Raw genomic sequence first — 22,153 nt, 5'->3', positions numbered from 1 at the left:
GAAAACTTAGATATAACTTATAATAAACGTGTGATGTAGTTTTTGTTGCTCACTTGGTAATTGAATTTTAGACGTTTATTATGTATTCGGAACGTGTGGCTCCTGTAATAAAACTTGTGGTAGAAATAATTGAACACAACAGACTAAATTCTTTGTTATTTTTTCTCCACCGATAACATAGATTTGTAATCAAAATTATAATTTTTTTATGCAATATACTTTGTGTTTGATTTAAATTTCATAGGTGGAAACGTACTGAAAACCATAATTTTATTTTATTTTTGTTTTTAAAAATTTAATTTTTGGTTTACACGCTATTAAGTGCTATCCCAATTACTCCCCTCATTTTTTACATAATCTAAATTAGTCATACTACTTAGTTCTAGGTAGATTGTAATTATTCATTTATTAATAAACAATAATAAAAAAAAACTCATAAATTGTTATACAATATGAAATTATCTCGTCACTTAAATATTGATGCAATTAATTTAATTATGTTAACTTAAAAATAAAATATTTTTCAAAAAAATACGTTTGAAACGTATTAATTAATAAATAACATTAAATGGAGTGTTACGAGTTAACATGTAAAAAGTTATTTACATTTAGATTTAATTTTGATTTATTTCACTTACGAAAAAAGTATTATTTTTTTTCTAAATGTCATAGTCGGGTTTTAATAAATTTAAATATGTTACATAAATACTCAAATATTCAACTTAATAATGATAATTTATAAATACCACTGAAATATTTAACTAATTATAATAATATATTTAACAAAATTTGAATAATTTAATCAAAATTTAATAAAACACAATGAATAATTATCTATACAATTATGATATAACATGAATTTAAACCATTAAAGTATTTTAAAAATTTTAAATATTTAGATACATACCTATTTAATGATTTATACATATTATTTAACATGGTAGATGTTTCAATAAATACCCATAAAATTATATATTTTTTCTCAGATTATTAAATACTGTCAAACCATTTCATTTATTATATAAAAAAAAAAAATAAATATGTAATACCAGTTGAACATAAAAATAAATATTTTAATGAAACGATGATGAGTTTTGTTCTAGCGGATAGGAGTTTGCGCCACGAAGCCTGAGTATCGATTGTATGTGGGTAAAGTGTGAATGTCGGGACTTCAACAGGTATACCTGTGTGCTACATTTTCAAACAGTAATTAACCTCTGATTAATCCTACGCACGCACATCATCCTTAATCTAACAAATTCTATTAACATTGCGTTAGAAATATTACCGAACGACGCACCAGCTCACATAATATTTTAGAGATGTTAAAATACGGTATTTTATTTATTTATTTATTTTTTTTTTTTTTTATAATACCGTATTATAGTGGTATTAAACTAGTATTAAACCGTATAGAATCTTGCAGCACCTTAAATTATCGGAAATTGAACACGGGCTATAAAAGCGCTGTTAATCATGAAATATGAATCATGCAAAATGGAGTAATAAAGAAAAAAAAAATGGTTCAAGGATCAGAAATAACACACAATACAAGAGTTATTTTAGATCATATTCACCAAATGAATATTTAGTCGTGTGTTACCGATTTTATTATGTGTCATGTGTTCATATACCTAATGAACAAAATAACGCCCACAACAATATAAAGTTTGTTTAAGTCGATAAGGTTAAAATTACACAGCTATAGATATTTTTAGAATAAATATGCGACGGTAAAACAAACAAAATGTTACAATAATAAATGTCAAATTATAATAAATGAATAATAATAATTTTATATTCAACAATAATAACTAAAAGTTGCGCTTTAAATTTTTTTTTATTCTAACTGTATGAAATAATTTTATACCATATGTTTAATACTTTGATAAAGTAACCTTATATGATATAGTTTTATAGCATAGTATAAGTGTATAATAAAACGCACATCCCTACATAATATATTATGTATTATAATGAGTAAATCATTTAATATTACTAAAAAATGTTCTTCAAAGTGTGATCAAATAGTAGTATGTTGCGATTTTAATATATTTTTTTTTATTTCTATTTGAAAAAAATTACTCTTTAAAATAAAATTAAGTTAAACATTTTGCATTTATTGGGATAATGTTTTAAAAATGTATGCTTCCTTAAAATCAAATTCTCCGTTCTATTGATTACAATTTTAGATATATTTTATTTAAGTATTATACATGTATCTAATTTATCAACAACTTGTGTTATGTAAATATATTATATATTATGAGATTCTTTTATCAAAAAATACTCGTTATTTTAAAATCCACTATCGTTTTTTAAAATATTTGTTTTACATAATTTCTAGTTTAAATAAAAAAATATTTTTTTTATTGTTTGAATTTTTAAGTTTTTACTTGTTTGAATGACAACATATAATTTTAATTTAATATCTACAAATAAAATATTTTTTTAGAATATTTTGATACACATAAAAATCGAAATTTAGAAGAGTTATGAATTATAAGTATGCAAAGCACAGGTGAGTTAAGTAGTAGACCGACATTTTACATTTTACAGGGTATTTACGTAACACTCCACTCCGATCACCTAAACTTTAAATTCTTATAATTCATAAACTACTCGTCTAAATTTCGATTTTAGTGTACCGAAATACTATGAAAAATATTCTACTTAAGTATATCGAATTAAAAATGTATATTATCATTTAAACAATTAAAGAACTTAAAAAATTAAAACAAGGATTAAAAACTATAATGTTAAAAAAAAAAAAAATGTATTTACGATTGGAGATTACGTAAAAAAAATATTTTTAAAATCATAAATAAGTTTTAAAATAAATAATGTTATTCGATGAAATATAATATATTATATACTCTGTATACCTGAATATATTTGAATATTCATTAATTTTAGAACAAATGAAGTACCTAATACTCAAAATGTAGCAATAATTAATAATACTTCAAAAGTGCGGTGTTATAAATAATTAGGAATTTTAGACAACAGATAATGTATTATACATGGATGCTATTTACATATTAATATAAAGGTTCATAATATATTACAGTAATTTTTCTTACGTAGTTATTCTGGAAATTGGATAGTTAATAGTTACTTGTGATAACTACGTTACGACAAAAACGATGCGCATATTTATAAGTGATGATATCAGGAAATACGTTCTAAGTCTTCAACCACCTGAATATCGATAAATGATAAATACATACGGCTTCAACAATTTTTAGTTTTTAAATATTTAGATTAGTACGTTGCTTTATTTAGTACGTGGTAATAGCATTCAAATATATCTTTCAACATTATGGTTCGTGTAGGGTCAAGTCACGAGAATCGAAAGCGTATTTCCGCAGTTATAAGAGAAAAACAACAAAAGTTTAACCGTCTATTTTGCCGATTACTTTGAATTTATGTTTATAAATATAATTTTTATTAATTATTATAAGAAAACTTTTTTTTTTAATTTTAGGAGAGAGAGGATATTAACTGGGTATGGTATGGACGGGATACGGACACGGTTTCAAATCTACTGCAATAATACCAGTGATGATGATAATAACAATAATAATACTATAAATAAATACAGACCGAATGTTGCCTGTTGTTATTGGGATTACGCGTTAGTATTATAATAAGCTGAGGTCAACCAGTCAACTACCGTACAAATTGTGAGCGGAATAGAACAAAAAAACATTTTAAAGGATTAAGGAATGAAAATATCTATAACTTTGTAGCCTAAAAATTTCAAATACGGGGAGATTTTTGTTTTATTTACACGAAGGTATTTTACCAATTATCCGCAAGCGTTTTAAATAAATTTGAATGTTATGTCTCAATCGTAGTGGAATTGTTTCGACGTTATATTGTAACACTGTTATGTATAATATAATACAATTATTTTCAAAATATTCACTGGTTTTCGTCTTTTTTTCTTATCGATGTTTTATATTATTATTATTTTTTTTTATCGAATATCAAACAAACGATTCATTTTTACGAACATATACATTGTAAAGTATATGGCACCATTGTACCAACAATTGTTGTTTAGTGACATTGGAAAATATTATTTCGGTATAAAACTGAGCGTATATGTTATAAACTTTAACATTTGTAAGAAAATTGACTTTTCGTAAGTGTAATATTCGATATGCATATAAATCAACCTTTTTAGAAAAATACTCTGTTTCAGATTAAAGATAATCCCATATAACGACTGAAAAAAAAATAAACAACATTTTGGTAAGTATACATATTATAGGTAAGGAAATATTTTTTATAGATATTCATCAATTTAATTGAAAAAAAAAAATGGTTCTGTATAAATATGAAAGTCACTATCATAATAATCAATATATTAATTCAATGAAAAATATCGATGTTTTTCAGCAAATGGTCTTACAAAAATATTTGAATATTATTATATATTTTTCATCTTACAGCAGATTTCTGGTATATGTTTTAAATATAATTAAAAATCAACGAAATTATTAAATAGTTTGTTATTAGATATCATAATGATACGCTCAAATAAGCGAGATTTAAAATATTCCAGTTCAATGAACAATTTACGACATTGGGCTAATGAGAACATTTTTATCACTCAATAGATAGTTAGCCGTAAACGCGAGTTTAAAAATATATTTTTTTTTATGTATTATTTTACTTAAATTGTGTACAAGCCATATAATTCATTCTCGAATTCAATTGAAAATAAGTTATTTTAAATTAAAATTATGATACACATTTGTTTATCATTATTAATGAAACTCGAGTAATTTCAATTTAAATAAAAAATACTAAAATAAAATATTTTAAGTTCACTGGTTATAGTGTTTAATAAAACTTCTGTTATTGTATTTTTCAAGATGTATTCAAATGAAACCTGATGACTTGTGAGAATAAAGTTGAAAAAGGTCACAGATTGAAGCAATAAACACAGTTACTGCACAGTACACTTTATATATATATATATATAGATACGAACACATTATTTCAATTTCTTACTCGATTAACCTTAAATTAGCGACGCCTGTTGGTATGTAAAATAATAAGGTTGGCCGCCAAATATGAATAATTTGGTCTTTTGAAAAGCCCCGCTAAAATAAATGAATTAGGTCAGGTAAGTACAGAGTTGTAAATGAACCACAAAATTCTACGTACTAGGGCCATTCATTTTCTTTTGTATAAAATACCTAAAGACAATAGCGCTGATGAAAACTATTTTGAAAATATTTAATATTACAATGAATATCTATACCACACAAAATCGCACAGATAAAGATAAAAAAACATTACTCGGTAATTTGGAAATATCACTGTTTTCCGAGGTCGAGCTATTCAGTGTATAATTTTACAGTTAATGTATACATTTCAATTTAAAAGCTAATACAACATATTATACCCTTGTACAATTATACGAAAATCGCATTGTATAATATTCAAATAGATTATCATTGAATGACCAAATTTAAATAACTTATTATAATATTTTACAGCATAAAACTTCAATCATCATAATATTTATACATATCTCGAATAATAATATATTTAAGATCATAATATATACAATAAGCTAAACCAATTAATATATATATATATATTAATTATTGGATTCAAGTGTATTCTTATAAATACAATTAATTATATATAATATTAACTCAATTATTTACTATTTTTAATCTAAAAACGAATAAGGTCATAATAACATTTTAGCTATAATTTGAATGTTCGGACAATTATAGTATACAGTCTTTGAATTAATCTCTTTCATACTAACTAGGAAATAATTAATTTAATTATTCCTTTAATAATTTTTAATAATTTGCATGCACTAATTTTCAAACGCTCTTTAAATCTTCGTATTTTAATGTGCATCGAATCGTAACATAAATAAACACTAGAGTAAACAAAAAAGAGTTAACTAATGGTTAAAAATCCACGATCGGAGTCGCTTTCATTGTTTTTTGAGTTTTAATTCCGACATTGAAGTTAAAAAATTAGACAGCGCATGATTTAGTCATTATAATAATAACAAAAATAATATAAATTTTATTTATTATTATATGCACGGTTAGCGATAAAAATATAAACAATATTCGAATAATAGGCTCTTATTTAATATTTTACCAAATATAATAAGCAAATTCATTAATATTATGAAAAGCTTTCGATAACTTTTAAGCGTACTCTCATTCACCTCCCAAAACAAAAGAGACCTATTATACATAACCCGAACAAGGTTGAAGATTTTAATACCGATTATTTTTAACTCGATCCCAAATACAATGTATACAAAGACTAAATTAAAAACTATTAAAAATGTAAAAAAAAAAATAAAATATCAAGTTAGGAAATACTCTATCGAGCGCACCAATATACGTATTTTAGATTGTTAAAATAATAATTCCTCGTACTCACTCAAATATTCCATAGTATTACTTACACGATATTTACATACATATATAATAAATTTATAAACATGCAGTAAAGATTCCTGGAATCCCCTTACAAAAAATTTTGCATATAGATTTTTATATCCATATACGAAATGCATACGCATTCGACATAAAATCAAATGTGATATACGTAGGTACCTATTTGTTTATTCATGTAGAAAATAGAAATAAAAATGCATTTGAAATTTACATTAGGTTTTTTTTTTTTTTTGAGTTTTTTTTCATTTTAACAATCTAGTACGGATTCGCTAATCAGACAATTAGTAGTTTAAGTAATAGCTAACAATACTCAAATAATGTTTATTTATTTTAGTCTAAATTATAAAATAGATTGATTTATATGTATTTTTACTTAAATACTACAAATACTAATGCTGTAAATTGTGGATCGCAGATAGATATAAAATATATACACCGACATGACGTTATGCATTCACCAGGCCTATACGTACAAATTAGATGTTCTATTATATGAACTTTTAAAAACCCATTTTCATATAATATGACAAGAAATTGTCATAATTTAACTCCGTTGGAGTAGCAAACAAATGGTTTTGAGTCCAAAATAAATAACATAATTAAATTTTATCTTCAAAATGGCATATATACTTGAAATGTCAATAAATGTTGCATTTTGTACGTGAAAAAAAGGTCAACAATTATATTACATGAATGTAATCGTAACCTAGAGAGTCGTAATAATATACACAACACTCGTATATTTACACTTGACATTTTAATGAGCATAGGCCAACTTTTTTTTAACCTTTATTATTTAGGCATTTTTATTTAACATATATCCTAGTAAAAATGATCTTTGGTAGTAGTTAAATAGTAAATTATTTAATTATAATAGATTTACGTCACATAATTATCATATTTTTATTTATTTTTTTTTGTGATTAATGATTAGTTTTAACAATAATAACATTATTAATGAATATAAATTTAATAAATTATTTATAACCTTATGTGGCACGAGCATAATATATGTAACATTTATTTTATTTATTTTTTATTTTATCGAAAAAATTATCAATGAACTCGAGGATTATAAATGTTATAACTGTTGTAAAATAGAAAATTTTAAATTTTTTTAATATTTATTATTTACTGTTAATGGATGGTATATACTATTATCATTTTTGATTATTTAAAAATTGAAAGGTTTTAATACTCTCTCCCAACGGTTGGAGACGATAGCCACATCATTCCTTTCAAAATTACCACTGCATGATACGATCAAATTTAGTTTTTTTTTTTCGTGAAAATACTTGGTATTATATAAATGCTATGTGAACAAATGTTCGAATAATAATTAATAACTGATTCAATATTACAGAATACCATTGGACAAGTAAAAAACAAATAAAAATGGATTTAAATACTATTTACTTATTAACAAGCAACATTTGATTAAGATTGTATACAAATATTTCATCATTTATACTTCATAGTTAAATGTAAAAATTAACTTATACATAGTGACGATAATTAATTTGGTGTAAATAAGGAATGATGAGGGAATTCGCTAGGGTTATTTCGGAAAATCAAGGTAAATTGCTGTTGCGAATTGGAACATGTAAATATATCTACTCTCTATATTTATTCCATTGCAGCGTTGCCAAATATCAAGTATCATTAATTATTATTAGGAAATGCCCCAAACCACACTCCTGCTAAAAAAGAGAACTGTATATACTGGTATTTCACTAGAAATCCGTCAGTTTTTGTATTTTACTAATTAATTACTCAGTGATCAAATGCAGACAAGTTCGAGATTTAATCATCCAACCAAGAGTAACATGTACAGATATTGAATGCAATCGTGTTTGTTCCTATTATCAGTCCTTTATTTGATATCAAACATGATTCAGCTGACTTCCGTGATTTCAGTATTAGACGCAAAAATAAAGCCGAATGCTATTTCAAATGTTCAGAGAATAGGATACATGCGATGGCGTAGTACGTAAAGTTCTCCACTGTTAAAAACGCCGCAAAACTCGGCGCATAATATTGGTAATTTAGTCGTAATATCCGTCATTCAAATATCTGTGATTCAATTAAAACTAACCATTCATTTGGCTATCATTTTATGCTTTTTTTTTAACTGATTTTGCAGATAAACGTGCAATTAAAATATATGTACTTTATTACTTTAATGTAAAAACTCTCACACTTTTGTAGTTTTATAATCTATATAATTTATTACATTATGATCTAATAGTTAATGTTGAAAATATCAGTTAATATATATGACAAAAGCCTCAACAAAAAAAAAAAAAAAAAAAACAATAAACATTTTCAGCACTCAATTATTATGAGTAATATCTAAAACACAATATAAAACAGTTACAGTATATAAAAAAATCGACGAAAACTACGTGAAAATGTGTAAAAAGTTGTGTACTTTATTTTAGTTATTTATTTTTATAAGGATACTCTTTACACCAGTAATATTTTTTATAAAATCAAATCGTTTTAATAAATCAAATTTTTTTGAAACTTTTATTTACATAAATCCTTGCTGGAGAATTTTCATCAGTTTTTTTTTTTTTATTACACGAGATTATAAACAAATTAGTGGTGTACTTATATACATTATAAGTATATACTGTAAAATAATTAGAAACGTTTAAGTATTACGAGATATATTATATTTATTTAAAATAATATTCTATGTATAACACGACATAGTCTAATAGTTTAATGAAAATTTAATTGCGTGCTTTATAACGTATATCCAAAGTAATTAAATATTTTTGAGGTAACTCAAAATTTCAATACAATTTAATAATTTTCAGAATATTAATATAATTATAATAATATGGCGATTCGATATTATGTTTTTTAAATCTATTTAACTGTATAACTTAAACTTCTAATATAAAAATATATGCTTATTACTCCTAGATATAAAACTACATTATTTAAATGTATTTCATTTTTTTCTTTTTTTTAATAACATACACCTTTAAACTTTTATTTTAAAAATGATATATCATTGGTTTTTATTTAAATATGATTTTTAATTATTTTATCAATGTCATATTATGATATCTTGATTTGGATTGATTTTTTTATTTATATGTTAAACTAGACCTCTGAAGGAAAATAGTAAAATTTTTATTTATGAATTCAAATTCTAAAGGTCAAACATTAGATTCACAAAATAAAAACCGTTTCATCAAAAAAAATAGTGTAGGTACCTAGTAAATGGCATTTGTGACACTATGTAAAAACGGTACCTAAATCTTTTCATTTGATATTATACATCAACTGCGTTTTGTAATAACTATACACAGGAAATGTCTTCAGTGAGGTATTTTATTGCATTCTTTACTAACATTATTCATATCGTGTGTATGGCTTGCAAATCTTGTATTTTTTTAAAAAATAAAAAATAAATAAGCTACTTATTATATCCCTAAACATATTAATATGCTATATGTATTATTTAATAAAGTTTCATAATAATATAACCATTTATAGTTATATATATTTTAAAATTATCATAAAATTATAAATATTCATAGTATACTGATATTTATAAAATATAATTTAAAGTTTATAGATATAAATGGTTTATAGGTCAAGAACTTGGAAATATAAACAGATAACGAACGTTAAAAAATTAATTCAATCAAAAAATGTTTTTCTGTAACTTTTAATAAATAAAAAAAATAATGCTCTAAAAATGAACTGTATAATACTATAAAAGCATCTTAAAATATTAATAGTTTTTTTTTAATTTAATGTCTTAGTCTTACTTACTATAATATATTTAAATTTATAAATACGGTGGACTATGTCCAGTCAGTCCAAGAAAAATATATGAAATTAAACTTTTTTATTTGAACTTGTCATGTTATCATATTCTTGTTGTTATTATTATAAAATAATAGTTTTAGCTTTTATTTAGGCATAATATACTCTTTTTTTTTAATAGGAATAGTTAGATAATTTTGATTATGTTTTTCAGTGATCATTTTTTCCTAACAAGACAGTTATTGGAATATTCAACTATTTATTGGTTATGACCAATTATACTTTTGTATACACCAATACGTATTACAAATATACATATTCATGAATTGTAAAATAAACGTAAAATTCTGCAGGATTTAGTGCTCCCCTAACGGTTTGTTTAATTACATGCTAGCTATAATTCAAATAACAGTTCGTATAGCCACCCTATGTGACTGCTGTATATATTCCGTATTGAAATAGTTTTTTAATTGAAAATAACAAAATAAAATAACGACCCTAATATATTAAAATATTCATTATTGTTTTCGTTTATGGTGCATACATATTATTCTCATATAAATATATATATATATGAATATATGTATTACAAACAATAATTCCAAAAGTCTTAAAAACAATTTATTATTATAATGTAAGTGTTTCATACTCCATTTTCAGAATGAAAAAATTCTTTGAATTATTGATCATATTTCAATTAAATATATAGATCATTCATTTATATACTTAATGGCTTAATGTTGAGCTATATAATTCATGGATGTACATACCTTTTAGATGAAAACTGAAAATAATTAAATATTTATATCATACATTTTCATTTTAATAGTTAAACAAACTTATAAAACTATTACATTATAATTATTGGTATAATATTAAAACCAAAAACCAAAATAATGTTATTCATTAGTTACATTATGCAATTATACTTTATTATAAATACGAATGTATTATATTAAGAGTATTAAACGTTATTTGTATAAGTTATAAGCAAATTAGATCTACATTATTGTGACTATTAATCTTGCTGTCTAAACCCAAATCACAAAATATTGGTATTTAAAATTTTAATAGTTAAACATATTTTTAGATAACTCAGCGATAATCTGACTAACATTAACTTTAGAGGAAAAGTAAATCATCTTCGGAAAAAACGATCTTAGGTTGTTTCTGACAGATTTAGTTGTATTTAATGCTATATTGTACCTACTTCTAAACTTATTATTGTATAATTTAATATAAGTAGGAACACATATATAGTATACATGTTTATCGATTTGAGTATCTTTACTTTTAAACGATGGTATCCTTATTACTCGGTTCTTCTACAACTTAAAATATAGAATAAAATAAATTGAAAAAGATTAGATAATATCCCGAAGAAACCATTAATGTTTAACATAAAATAGCAATAGTAATAACAATATCTTATTAGTTTGTAGAAAAAAAAAAATAAAACTTTATTACTTTCGTGCTTATGCTATTTGAAGAACATTTCATTACTTTTGTAATAATATAGTGTCTTTAATATAACGTCTAAAAGTTTACCTACTAATTAATATTAGTTAAATATTCATAGACACTACTTTTGAAATATATATTATAAAAATTAAAACAATAATAATTATATTGAGTGTTATTGTTGTTATATTATTTTATTTTATACAGTTACTATTTGTAATGTAAACGTTTGGTAATATTTATAACTTTTAAATAACTACAATAACCTTGAGCAAAAAAAAGGATATGGGTTAGTGATCATGGCCAAACACCAATTTCGGGGCCTAGACTTCTGATCCAGGTATTTCATCGATATGGAAACGAATCCTGGATACGGTAGCTCTTCTTGCTGATTGTGTTCCGCTCCCAAACAGTCATCGTCGTCATCCCTATCGTCTTCGGAGTCCTCACTGTCCTCTTCTTCCTCTTCCTCATCCTCGTAAGCCTCGACGTCCAGGCTGCCAGGATATCCCGTCGTTACTACGGCCAAATCCGAGTCCGAGCTGCTTCTGGCCAACAAACCATGGTTGCAACTAGTTCGTCGGTAAACACATTCCTCCACACCACCGGCTGTTGAACGCCTCATCGCATATATATTTCAATAGAAGTACCTGAAAGAAAAAAATATTTACTTTATTATTTTTAGAAATTTCATGTGAGAGGTTCGTTGTATAATATTTATAGAATATACAGTAAATAATATTCAAAAGAAATTGGAAGTAAATTTTTCTTTTTATTCTTCAATAATCAATAAATTTATTTTTTAATAAATAAAAAACAAAATCACATCACATTTATTTAATTGTACATTCTTTTAAACAATTTTATTAAACTTCATACATCGTGTTTATAATGCATGCATGGCTTCACAGTGCAATCTTAATACCTCAATAATACCTAGCATATAAATCGAATTTTAACTACACCCAAATTAATTAAAATCTTTTAATTTATAAATAGAAAATTCTGAGAGAACAACGAGAATAATTTGATACTGTATTTTCATATTCCAACGAATCGATTAAAACACAATTCAAAATTCAAATGACCTATTATTTAACAATAAAGGTATACATTTCTAAGCTAATTTAATTACTTAGCTTGATCTTTTTATATATTACAAACGAAAGATTCCAATAAATGGCACATTGCACTTTATTTTTACAACAAACAAACATGCAAATGTATTTTAGAGTCCAGCATAAATTGAATTATAATATTGTCTCAAAGACAATCGGTTACGTTAAGGATAGAAAGTTTTTTTCTAAAAACTTTACCATCACATTACAAAGGATAATAAACATTCGATATTTTTATAACTGAAAAATTGGATTTATTTGAAATTCCAATTCAGAGTTCAGAGTTCTGTAAAAGTTTATGAACAAATGAAAAATAAATTATTTTGTTTTTTGATCTGAAACTAAGAAAGCTATATTGTAGACCTTAATCCTGCAAATTTAAGATTCTAGTATCATAAAAAATAAATAAATTTAAAAAAAAAAAACAGAAAATAATGAATTTGCAATACTCTGATATAAATGTATAATGTATTAATTCATAAAAAATTAAGAATTTCAAAATGGTGTACACGGCTATATTATTCGTATATGAATATATTAAAATCTTACTCTTAACAATAATCTATTTATATTTATTTTGAGCACAATTATATAGACATATTTGCTATTAAAAAAAAAAGAGTGTTTGAAAAAATGAAAGAAGACTTAAATGCTGTTAAATATTAAAATTATGCAAACGTTTGTTAAGATTTAACTTGACAACTTGAAATATAACATGATCATTATTTTATCGTGGCAGTTTTCAGCTTTTGAAATAAATTACGTATTATTTGGTTATGCATATAACCAAAAAAAAAAAATAATAATAATAATAATAATACGTCACTTCTTATCACGTGTAATTAAATTAATAATTGATAAATAATTGTTGTAAAAAAATGATTCTTACACAATATGTTGCAGTAATAAATTCGTTAGTGTAAGTTTTTATGATTTTTTAAATACTTTTAAAATACAACATGCATATGCATACAAACCTAATTTATAATAGTATAATAAATTGTTTTTTACTATTATTATCAATCAATATTTTTTAATTTAGGTATCAAATACTATAAAAAATAAAATAATAGCTATATTTTGTTTAATTTTTAAACCATTACTCATTATTATCATTTCAGATTTTTATAATTCACTCTGTCATATTTAGATGCTGCGCTGACCGATGAAAGTATTGATTTTACAATGATATGTCTGTTTGATTTTTAAGTGTGGGTGTATATTGTATATATAATATATATATATATATATATGTGTGTGTGTGTGTGTGTGTGTGTGTGTAAATACAAACATTTTCAAGAAAAAAAAAACATTTATATATATTTTCTAATATAAAGTGAATTTTAAAAGTATTTTTGAAAACTAAAATTAAAAATTTCCAACATTTTTATTTAATAATTGGGAAAGCAAGATTATTACTCAGAACCAGTTTTGTATTTGTTTATATCATTATTTCTGTACATGGAATTATATTTAAAATAATAAATTGACTTTTTTGAGCTATTTATAAGCACTTTCAATGTTAATTTTTTTTTTAGTTTTTTCTTATAAATTATAAATTTGAATACAAAATATTCTTAGTTAAAATCCTTAAAAATGCAATATAAAGTTTTTTATAATAATTTAAAAATTTAAAATATACGTAAGTTCAATTGAAAAAAAATCATCAACATTTTAAAAAGTTTTGAAATATGTTGTAATAATAAATGTATATAATATTCAATTATTATAACAAATTTTATATAAGCTTCTTTTAAACTCAATAAATCTATAAAAATTTATGGTCACATTTTTTTATATAGATACTTTAATAAGGAATAAACATTTTATAGTTATTTTGTTGTTATTCTTCGTGGGAATTTTAAACTTTTTGTGTACTGTTAAATTTTAACGATATGGCATTTATCAGATAAATTTTATACTTTGTTCATTTATGCTACGAACCTATTAATATCGTTCTATGGTAAGAAGTTATTGACTCAAAAAATAATGACAGTAATAAATAATTTATGCATTTTTCATCAAAAAATAATTTTACCTACCTACCGTATGAAAAATAATGAAATAATTAACCAATATATAATCAATACAAATATATCATAAAACGAATAACAACTCAGTAATATCGTTCATCTTGTCTCAGAATGGTTTTTCGTATGCAATAGTTTAACATTAAATTCAAGTATAACACATAATAAACTATAGTGACTCAATAACAAGATACTCGTATCTTCATTCTTTACCGAACAATTAAGTGATTACTTCAAACTCTCCCTTTCTTTATTTTTATATATTTTGATAAAATAAAATATAACTTGAAATGTATCCAGTAATAGCTTATTAAATTTTAGTTTTTAATGGAATATGATAAGGTTTTAACCACTGTTTGTAAGTAACCTATAATAGTAATAAATAGTAATACTACAGTAGTATACTATTTTATTTGTAGTGATTAATATAGCATCGCTATAATATACATATGTTATACGATGAAATTGTAAATAAATGTACACATTTTAAAATATTTTTTACCCAATAAAAATCTAAACTAATAATATAATATCTTATTATAACGTATCAATTTTTCAATACTAAATGTATATGTTGTTTTGTAAATAATGCACATAACTTGAATAACAAGTACTCTTGGCATAGTTATCATTAGAACATACAAAATATAACAGTATATATTAATATTTCCTACCTAAAAATATTTCCAATACATAAGACTTTGGCGGAGTTTCTTCAAGAGAAATAATTTTAAAAGAATTATACTTTATAGTTATTTTAAAAAACGTGATTATAAATTAATATTAATTTAAAAATTATTCAATTAAACAACCGACATTTTATAGTTAGCCTATTTAAATCAAAAACATATTTTTTCAAAAATCATAATTTTTTATTATTATGAAATTATATTATAAAAAATCTTTAAGCAATAAAAAAATTTCGATGTCTTTCTTGACCAATTAAGCATCAAATGGAATTGTTAATTGTTGATTATGAATTTAAAAACTTGAAAACTTTTCGAAAATTCTAAATGTGATTAAGTAATGGAAAATATATGACGTGTTTTGTTTAAAGACAACGCCATAAACAGATAAAATCGGCTTGAAATATTATAATTGTCGAGGACGTAATAACAATGTTTTCATATTAATGGATAAGTTTTCAAATAATAAGTATACTAAACAACTCAATATATAAACTATCTGGTGAATGCCAAAGTCCTACCGTTTACACGGAGTCGCTTGCAAATCGGTGTAATATTAAATTGGCCTTTATGGTTTATACTTATTCACGTCAAAGTTCATTTGTTTGAAATAACAAAATAATCGAGAATGGAGTTTAGTTTATTTATTATGGTTTTGTCTAAATATCTGATATACATTGATCATTAAATCAAATTAATTACATTATAAATCACAAACTATACATAACTGTTTATTTAAATTTTAATGTTTCCATTCAATAGGATAACATAACGACACTCTCTGTTTTACTTAATCCAAATCACTTAATATTCAACTGATGTAACTACATGCTACCTATACATACGTGAAAATACACATCTGCTATAAACCACTTATTCTCGGTCCATAATTAAATCATAATATAAATTGTTTAGATTTATCAAAGAGTATAATTATGAATTGTCACGCATTAAGTAATTATTATAATATCTAGGTGATCTACAACGATCTACTATGTCAAAATAATTTGGATAAACACCACACAAAAATAAATAAGTACTCACTACTTATGTAAATAGAAAATAAGTTTATGCGTTTTTTATGATACTCTGTTCACTTTTTGAGTTCTTTAAACTATACGACGTAAAATTAGAATAATAAGTTGTAAAAAATATCTTTGAAGATATCCCGAATTTTTAAAATCATTTCAGACCCATAGATTCAATGAAATAAATAATAGGTTAGAATGAATCATTTTGTAATAATTATTACTTAATATAATAATATCGAATGATTTGAATAATAAAATAATATATAGTTATAAACATAAATTACCATATATGTGAGAGAGAACGTGGAACTTAATTTTTGGATTTTTATCAATTTACAACAATAAATATTGCATTTCGTGTTAAATTAATTTAGTATTGAAATTCTATCAAACGATATATTCGTTTAATGTGTCATTACCACTAATACGAGAAAACATGAGAAATTCTGGTGATTATCGAACACGCATTAATGTCTAAACATGGTCTAATGCATTCTAATATTATACATATGTGTGTGTTGAATAAACCATTAATACGATAATATATATAAAGTGATACAGTCGTATTAACATTATATGGTATATTTAAATTGAAACATTTTGAACAGAATTATTAATTTTCTATTTTATACAATATACGCGTGATACTTGACTCCTTGAATATCCGATGAACGATTACATCATGAAACTGATATTGATAATAAAGTCTATTGTATGCAATAAATTATTATTATTTAACATTAAAAGTAATAATTTTTCTCTACATAAATATTTTTAATAAAGCTCACAAGTGATCGAGTGTTCTTATCGTCGTATGATCTATATTCGAGTTCTGAAAAAAAGATGTCAAGAGTGATACATAAGTGACACATAAGGATGACATAGTCAGTTTTCCAACAAGACAATAATAAGTACCTCGTGTATCGTTTTTATAAAGCACTTGACCTGTTACTATTATTATTGCCCTCATTCAATTAAATTAACATAAATAAATTATTTAAATTAATATTAAATTTTTCATAATTCCTGATATTATTCTATAATGTGATTAAAATCCAAAAAACTAATAAAATCTCATTTTATAATAAATCGCATTAACCTATTCTATAACTTATAACAATCAGCAAATTGATTTGTAAAATAACATTTTTATTAAACATTCAATTATTATAATGTAATTTTTGCTTAAAATTTTAAATAATTTTAATGTTTACAGTACTGATATTAAATGTACTTTTTTAAGCAAACAGATAAATATTTTTTAGGAATACCATTCTATATAAAAAAGAAAAATAATAACAATGAAAACAATGACATAACAAAAGAAAATATTAAACACTAGAAAAATGTATTTTATTTTTTTAGTTACGTTTTGATTACATCCGTAAAATAATTTAAATGAGAATATTTCAAGTTTAAATTACAATTAACGAATGAGTATTAATAAGTAGTAAAAAGCTTTTACATTTTAATTAAATAAACATTAATATTTATGAGTGTTATTTTTATATTAATAGAAATTGAAATTAATAGCTACCAGTGTCAAATACATTCAGTATATAATTTGTACTAAGAAATCATAATATTATTTCAACGCTATTTGTCTTGATACTATATAATTATTATTATTATTATTAAGTATTTTTTATTTTAAATATAACTAAAATAATAAATGAAAATGTAAAACTGATATTAGAAACATAATTTTAAATTAATATTATTTATTATACAGATGAAATTCAAACTAATGTTTAATGAAAATATTTGTCATTTCCATTCAACAATTATCGCTATGGGTCGGTTAGTGTGGATTGTAAATAATGCAACATTTGACTCAAATGTTTGAATTGAAATACTTTATAACAATGTTTAATATTACAATAAGCCAGTAACTCGATTCTAGAAGACGTCTAGAATATATTTTAAGTTTGACTGTGAAATTCATTATTATTTTATTATACAGACTGAATATAAATTTCGTTTGTTTTTAAAACAATGATTTCCGATCGCCACATATATTTTTTGTATAATTAATTAATTTATTACTTAAATCACTTCTTAACAAAAATTGTACTATTCAAATAAGAATTTCATAATATTATATTATATTCAATGTACACAGATAGGTATATAGCAGTAAAAGTGGAGAACTACTTACAATAATAAGTATATACATTAAGATAAAAAAATGTTTGCTTTATGATTTGTCTACGTAGAATAAGAATTAATTTAAAATAAGAGGATGGAGTCAAAATCATTAAAATAAACCAATATACCTAATAGTATAACAATAAAAATATAGGTAAACGAGTTCTTGTATATTATATATTATTTATAATAAACAAAATTGCATTTGATGCATGCTAGATGATAGTAACATGAATTTAGTAAATTTATAATTTTCGTATGATATAAAACTCAGAACAAAAATATACGAATATAACCAATAAACACTTAACATTATAATAGTCATGTATAAATATATAAACATATGATAATAAAATAAAAAATTCAATAAATTTCGATATTTATTCTACAACTACGTGTTAGATGTAATTGAATAGTAAAATTTCAGAATTGCATTAAAATTGCATAAAAAAAAAATCCGTATCTCTCAAAGGTTTCTATCCAAATTGTACAATTTTACTTTTTTAAATTTATGTTGAAAATTTTATATAAGATTCACTTTAACTTTTTTTTTTACAGTAGTTTAAAAATACCATAAATCCATTGTCTTATTATTATTATTTTTTTTCTTTGATAAATGTTTTAATCTTTTTAAGTTTTTGAATACACCGAACTTCATGTAAATTGTCTTTGTACCTATACAACGGTCTAAAATATTGTATGAATTCTCCGTTAAATATAGGAGAAATTATAGAAAAAATATTTAAATCGAGTACGATCACGCCTACTGTAGATTAGCATCGAACATAAATTATTTTTCTGAGTTTTTTTATAATCTAGAAATATAATTAGCTAATCAAGTTGTACAAAAATTTAATATGTTTTGGCTATTGATTTGTTTTTTTTTAATTTAGTCTAATCATACACACTACCAACATCAAAAGGCTATTTTTCCTATTAGATTATACCGACGTGTACAATATAAACTGCATCTATAGCACAATTATTTCTGATTACTAAATACTAACACAATTTATTTTATCAAAGTATTGGATTTTGTGATCTAATTCAAACAATTGTTATCTTGCTATTTTCTCATAGTTACAATTATACATTCATATTTATTTGTTCTCTTTTAAAATTATACAATTATCATTGTTAAACTATAATATTTAAAAAAAACCGATGCTGTTGAGAAAGAGGACGAATTGGTCACACACGTTCGAATTACACGTTAAATATCTCATTAAAAAATAAATGAAGATACAGTTTTAAGCATTTTATATCAATAAATTTTAAACAAAATATTAAACAATGGTTATGTATGTGCGTATGTAAATGTTTATCTTGAAATGAAACAATTATGGAAGAAAAATATAAACAGAATATTTTTTTGTATCTATCAGATTAAAATATTTCTATGCTTTTATAAAATTGATTTTTTTAAATTTAATTTATATACCAAACATTTCACAATTCAAGTTTACAATAAGATCATACTTCAGTGTCTTAATAAAGTAAAACTTAGCAACTTATACGTTCAGAATAATTAATTTTACTCTTTAATTTTTTTTTATTATTATTATTAAAATAAACATAATTACTATAAAATCAAAAGGCAAGAATATTAAAATTTCTAGGGGCTTAACATTTTGTTAATAATATAAAAATATGGTATAAATTATCAGTTAGAATAATGTATTTTAACATTTTATACTAACTACCAATTCCGGCCTGTAGAAATTTGAAAAGATCATTAAACTTTAATAGATTTATTATAAAAAAAAATAAGCCACTTTTTAAACAGCTCAAACATCAAACTATGGCCAATAATTGATCCATACAATTTTAATGAGCCGTTAAATTCAACACATTTTTGTATAGAAGCCTTTGAAATTAAAATTGTATAACATCATATTTTAATACATTGTTTAAAATTAAAATATAACTCTCATAAATTATTTAGATTTCACTATTTTGTAAACAATAAGGAGTTACTGTACATAATATTAGGTATTTAAATACTTTGAAAAGCATTATACAATTCATTTTCGTTTATCATCTATACAAGACAGCCTAAAGCCTCAAAACTTTTATTTTAATCTTAAGAAGTTCATCGTGGATTTAGTATTTTATATATCAAAAACAAAATTATTGCGAATGTACCTGTAGATAGTAAAAAAAAATTAATGGATTTTATGAAACAATAAATTAATCCCTGTTGATTTATGAACATACATTTTTGTATAATTATTTTTATTTTTAAAACGCCATGCTATAGTAGCACAATATCCAACAAGTGCTGTTAGTTCAAAGAAAATGTGACTCGACGTGTTAACGCAAAAAGTAAAATAAATAATAATGTTAAAAAATGTTTTTCGCAATACATATTTTATTACATTTTCCGAAAGTGCAATATTTACATACGTGCCTATAAATTATAAAAAATTTTTAAAGACTTCTAATGGTTAAAATTAAGAATACAACATTTTAAAACAAATTAATAATTTTATGAATATTATCCATCCTTTAGTGATTACCTAAATTATTAATGATGTACATTTTTTTTTTTTTTTTTTTTTTTTTTGGTACCTATATTCATTAGCGGTACTATGGTCTCTGCGAAGTAATATTAAATTTAAATGATGTATCAAATATGAGACGCATTTTTACTATTTACTCTCCACTATAAAATAACATGTACGTATTATACCGTATTTAGTGAAAATTCTGAAAATAAAAAAATTAATATTTAGAACATAAAAATAAGCATAATATTATGTATATTATACAACTTATTGGTAACATGACATAGAGAAAATCCAGTAAAGAATATTCACTCTTCAAGTTTAAAAAAATAAAAAACAATTTATCACAACGATCAATATAACAAAACAATAAAAAATTAGCTTGATCCGTAAGGTTTTCAATTTCATCGAATTCAATATGATATTTGATAAAAATAATGGTTGCAGCCGTATGATTAATCGAATCGTTGAATACACAGCGAAAGAGATTACCAACGTTAAGATCGCGCTGTATTATGTATTATTTAGAATTGCACCACTGCATGCGCGACTATTAAATTGTGAAAATGTACTCACTCAAAATGCTGTTGTCTCCGCGTAATCCATTCACGAGAACAATATCGACGAGAAACACGCGGCGAACTGTTAATATCGCGACGAGCGTGAACGATTATATTATCAAAAGCGAACACGGTGATATTAGGTACAATAATAATTATGCGAGATTAAAATATACGATCGGAAATAAAAAAAAATTAAAATTAAAAAAAAAAAAACAGTATTATACTACGTATATATTTCCGCGACTCGAGGAAGAGATGTGCGGGTTTGAGATTGCGGTCGGCGGGTGGTCGGGGGAAGAGGACGAGAATTTGAATGCGAGACGACGAAACCGTCGTTCGTCGACGACACGATGGGAGGGTACGGG

At 23.5% G+C, this 22,153-nt stretch overlaps 1 protein-coding gene across 1 annotated transcript in view; it reads right to left on the bottom strand.

Moving 5' to 3' along the window:
* Positions 1-22,137, bottom strand: part of LOC112603395 (voltage-dependent T-type calcium channel subunit alpha-1G) — a 237,092-nt gene extending 214,955 nt beyond the window's left edge. Inside the window, exons 1-2 of the mRNA XM_025351931.1 lie at positions 21,802-22,137; positions 11,993-12,355 (exon numbers count right to left, since the gene is read on the bottom strand). Of these exons, the coding sequence (XP_025207716.1) occupies positions 11,993-12,330 (338 nt within the window). The 5' untranslated portion in view covers positions 12,331-12,355; positions 21,802-22,137. The remainder of the gene's footprint in view (positions 1-11,992; positions 12,356-21,801) is intronic.
* Between the last annotated feature and the right edge of the window lie 16 nt (positions 22,138-22,153).

Source organism: Melanaphis sacchari, unplaced genomic scaffold (assembly GCF_002803265.2).
Source record: "Melanaphis sacchari strain LSU unplaced genomic scaffold, SCAv2.0 Contig107_pilon_pilon, whole genome shotgun sequence".
Taxonomy (NCBI): Eukaryota; Metazoa; Arthropoda; class Insecta; order Hemiptera; family Aphididae; genus Melanaphis; species Melanaphis sacchari.
Note: the sequence above shows the minus strand (reverse complement) of the source record. Positions and strands in the feature narration are given on the sequence as shown.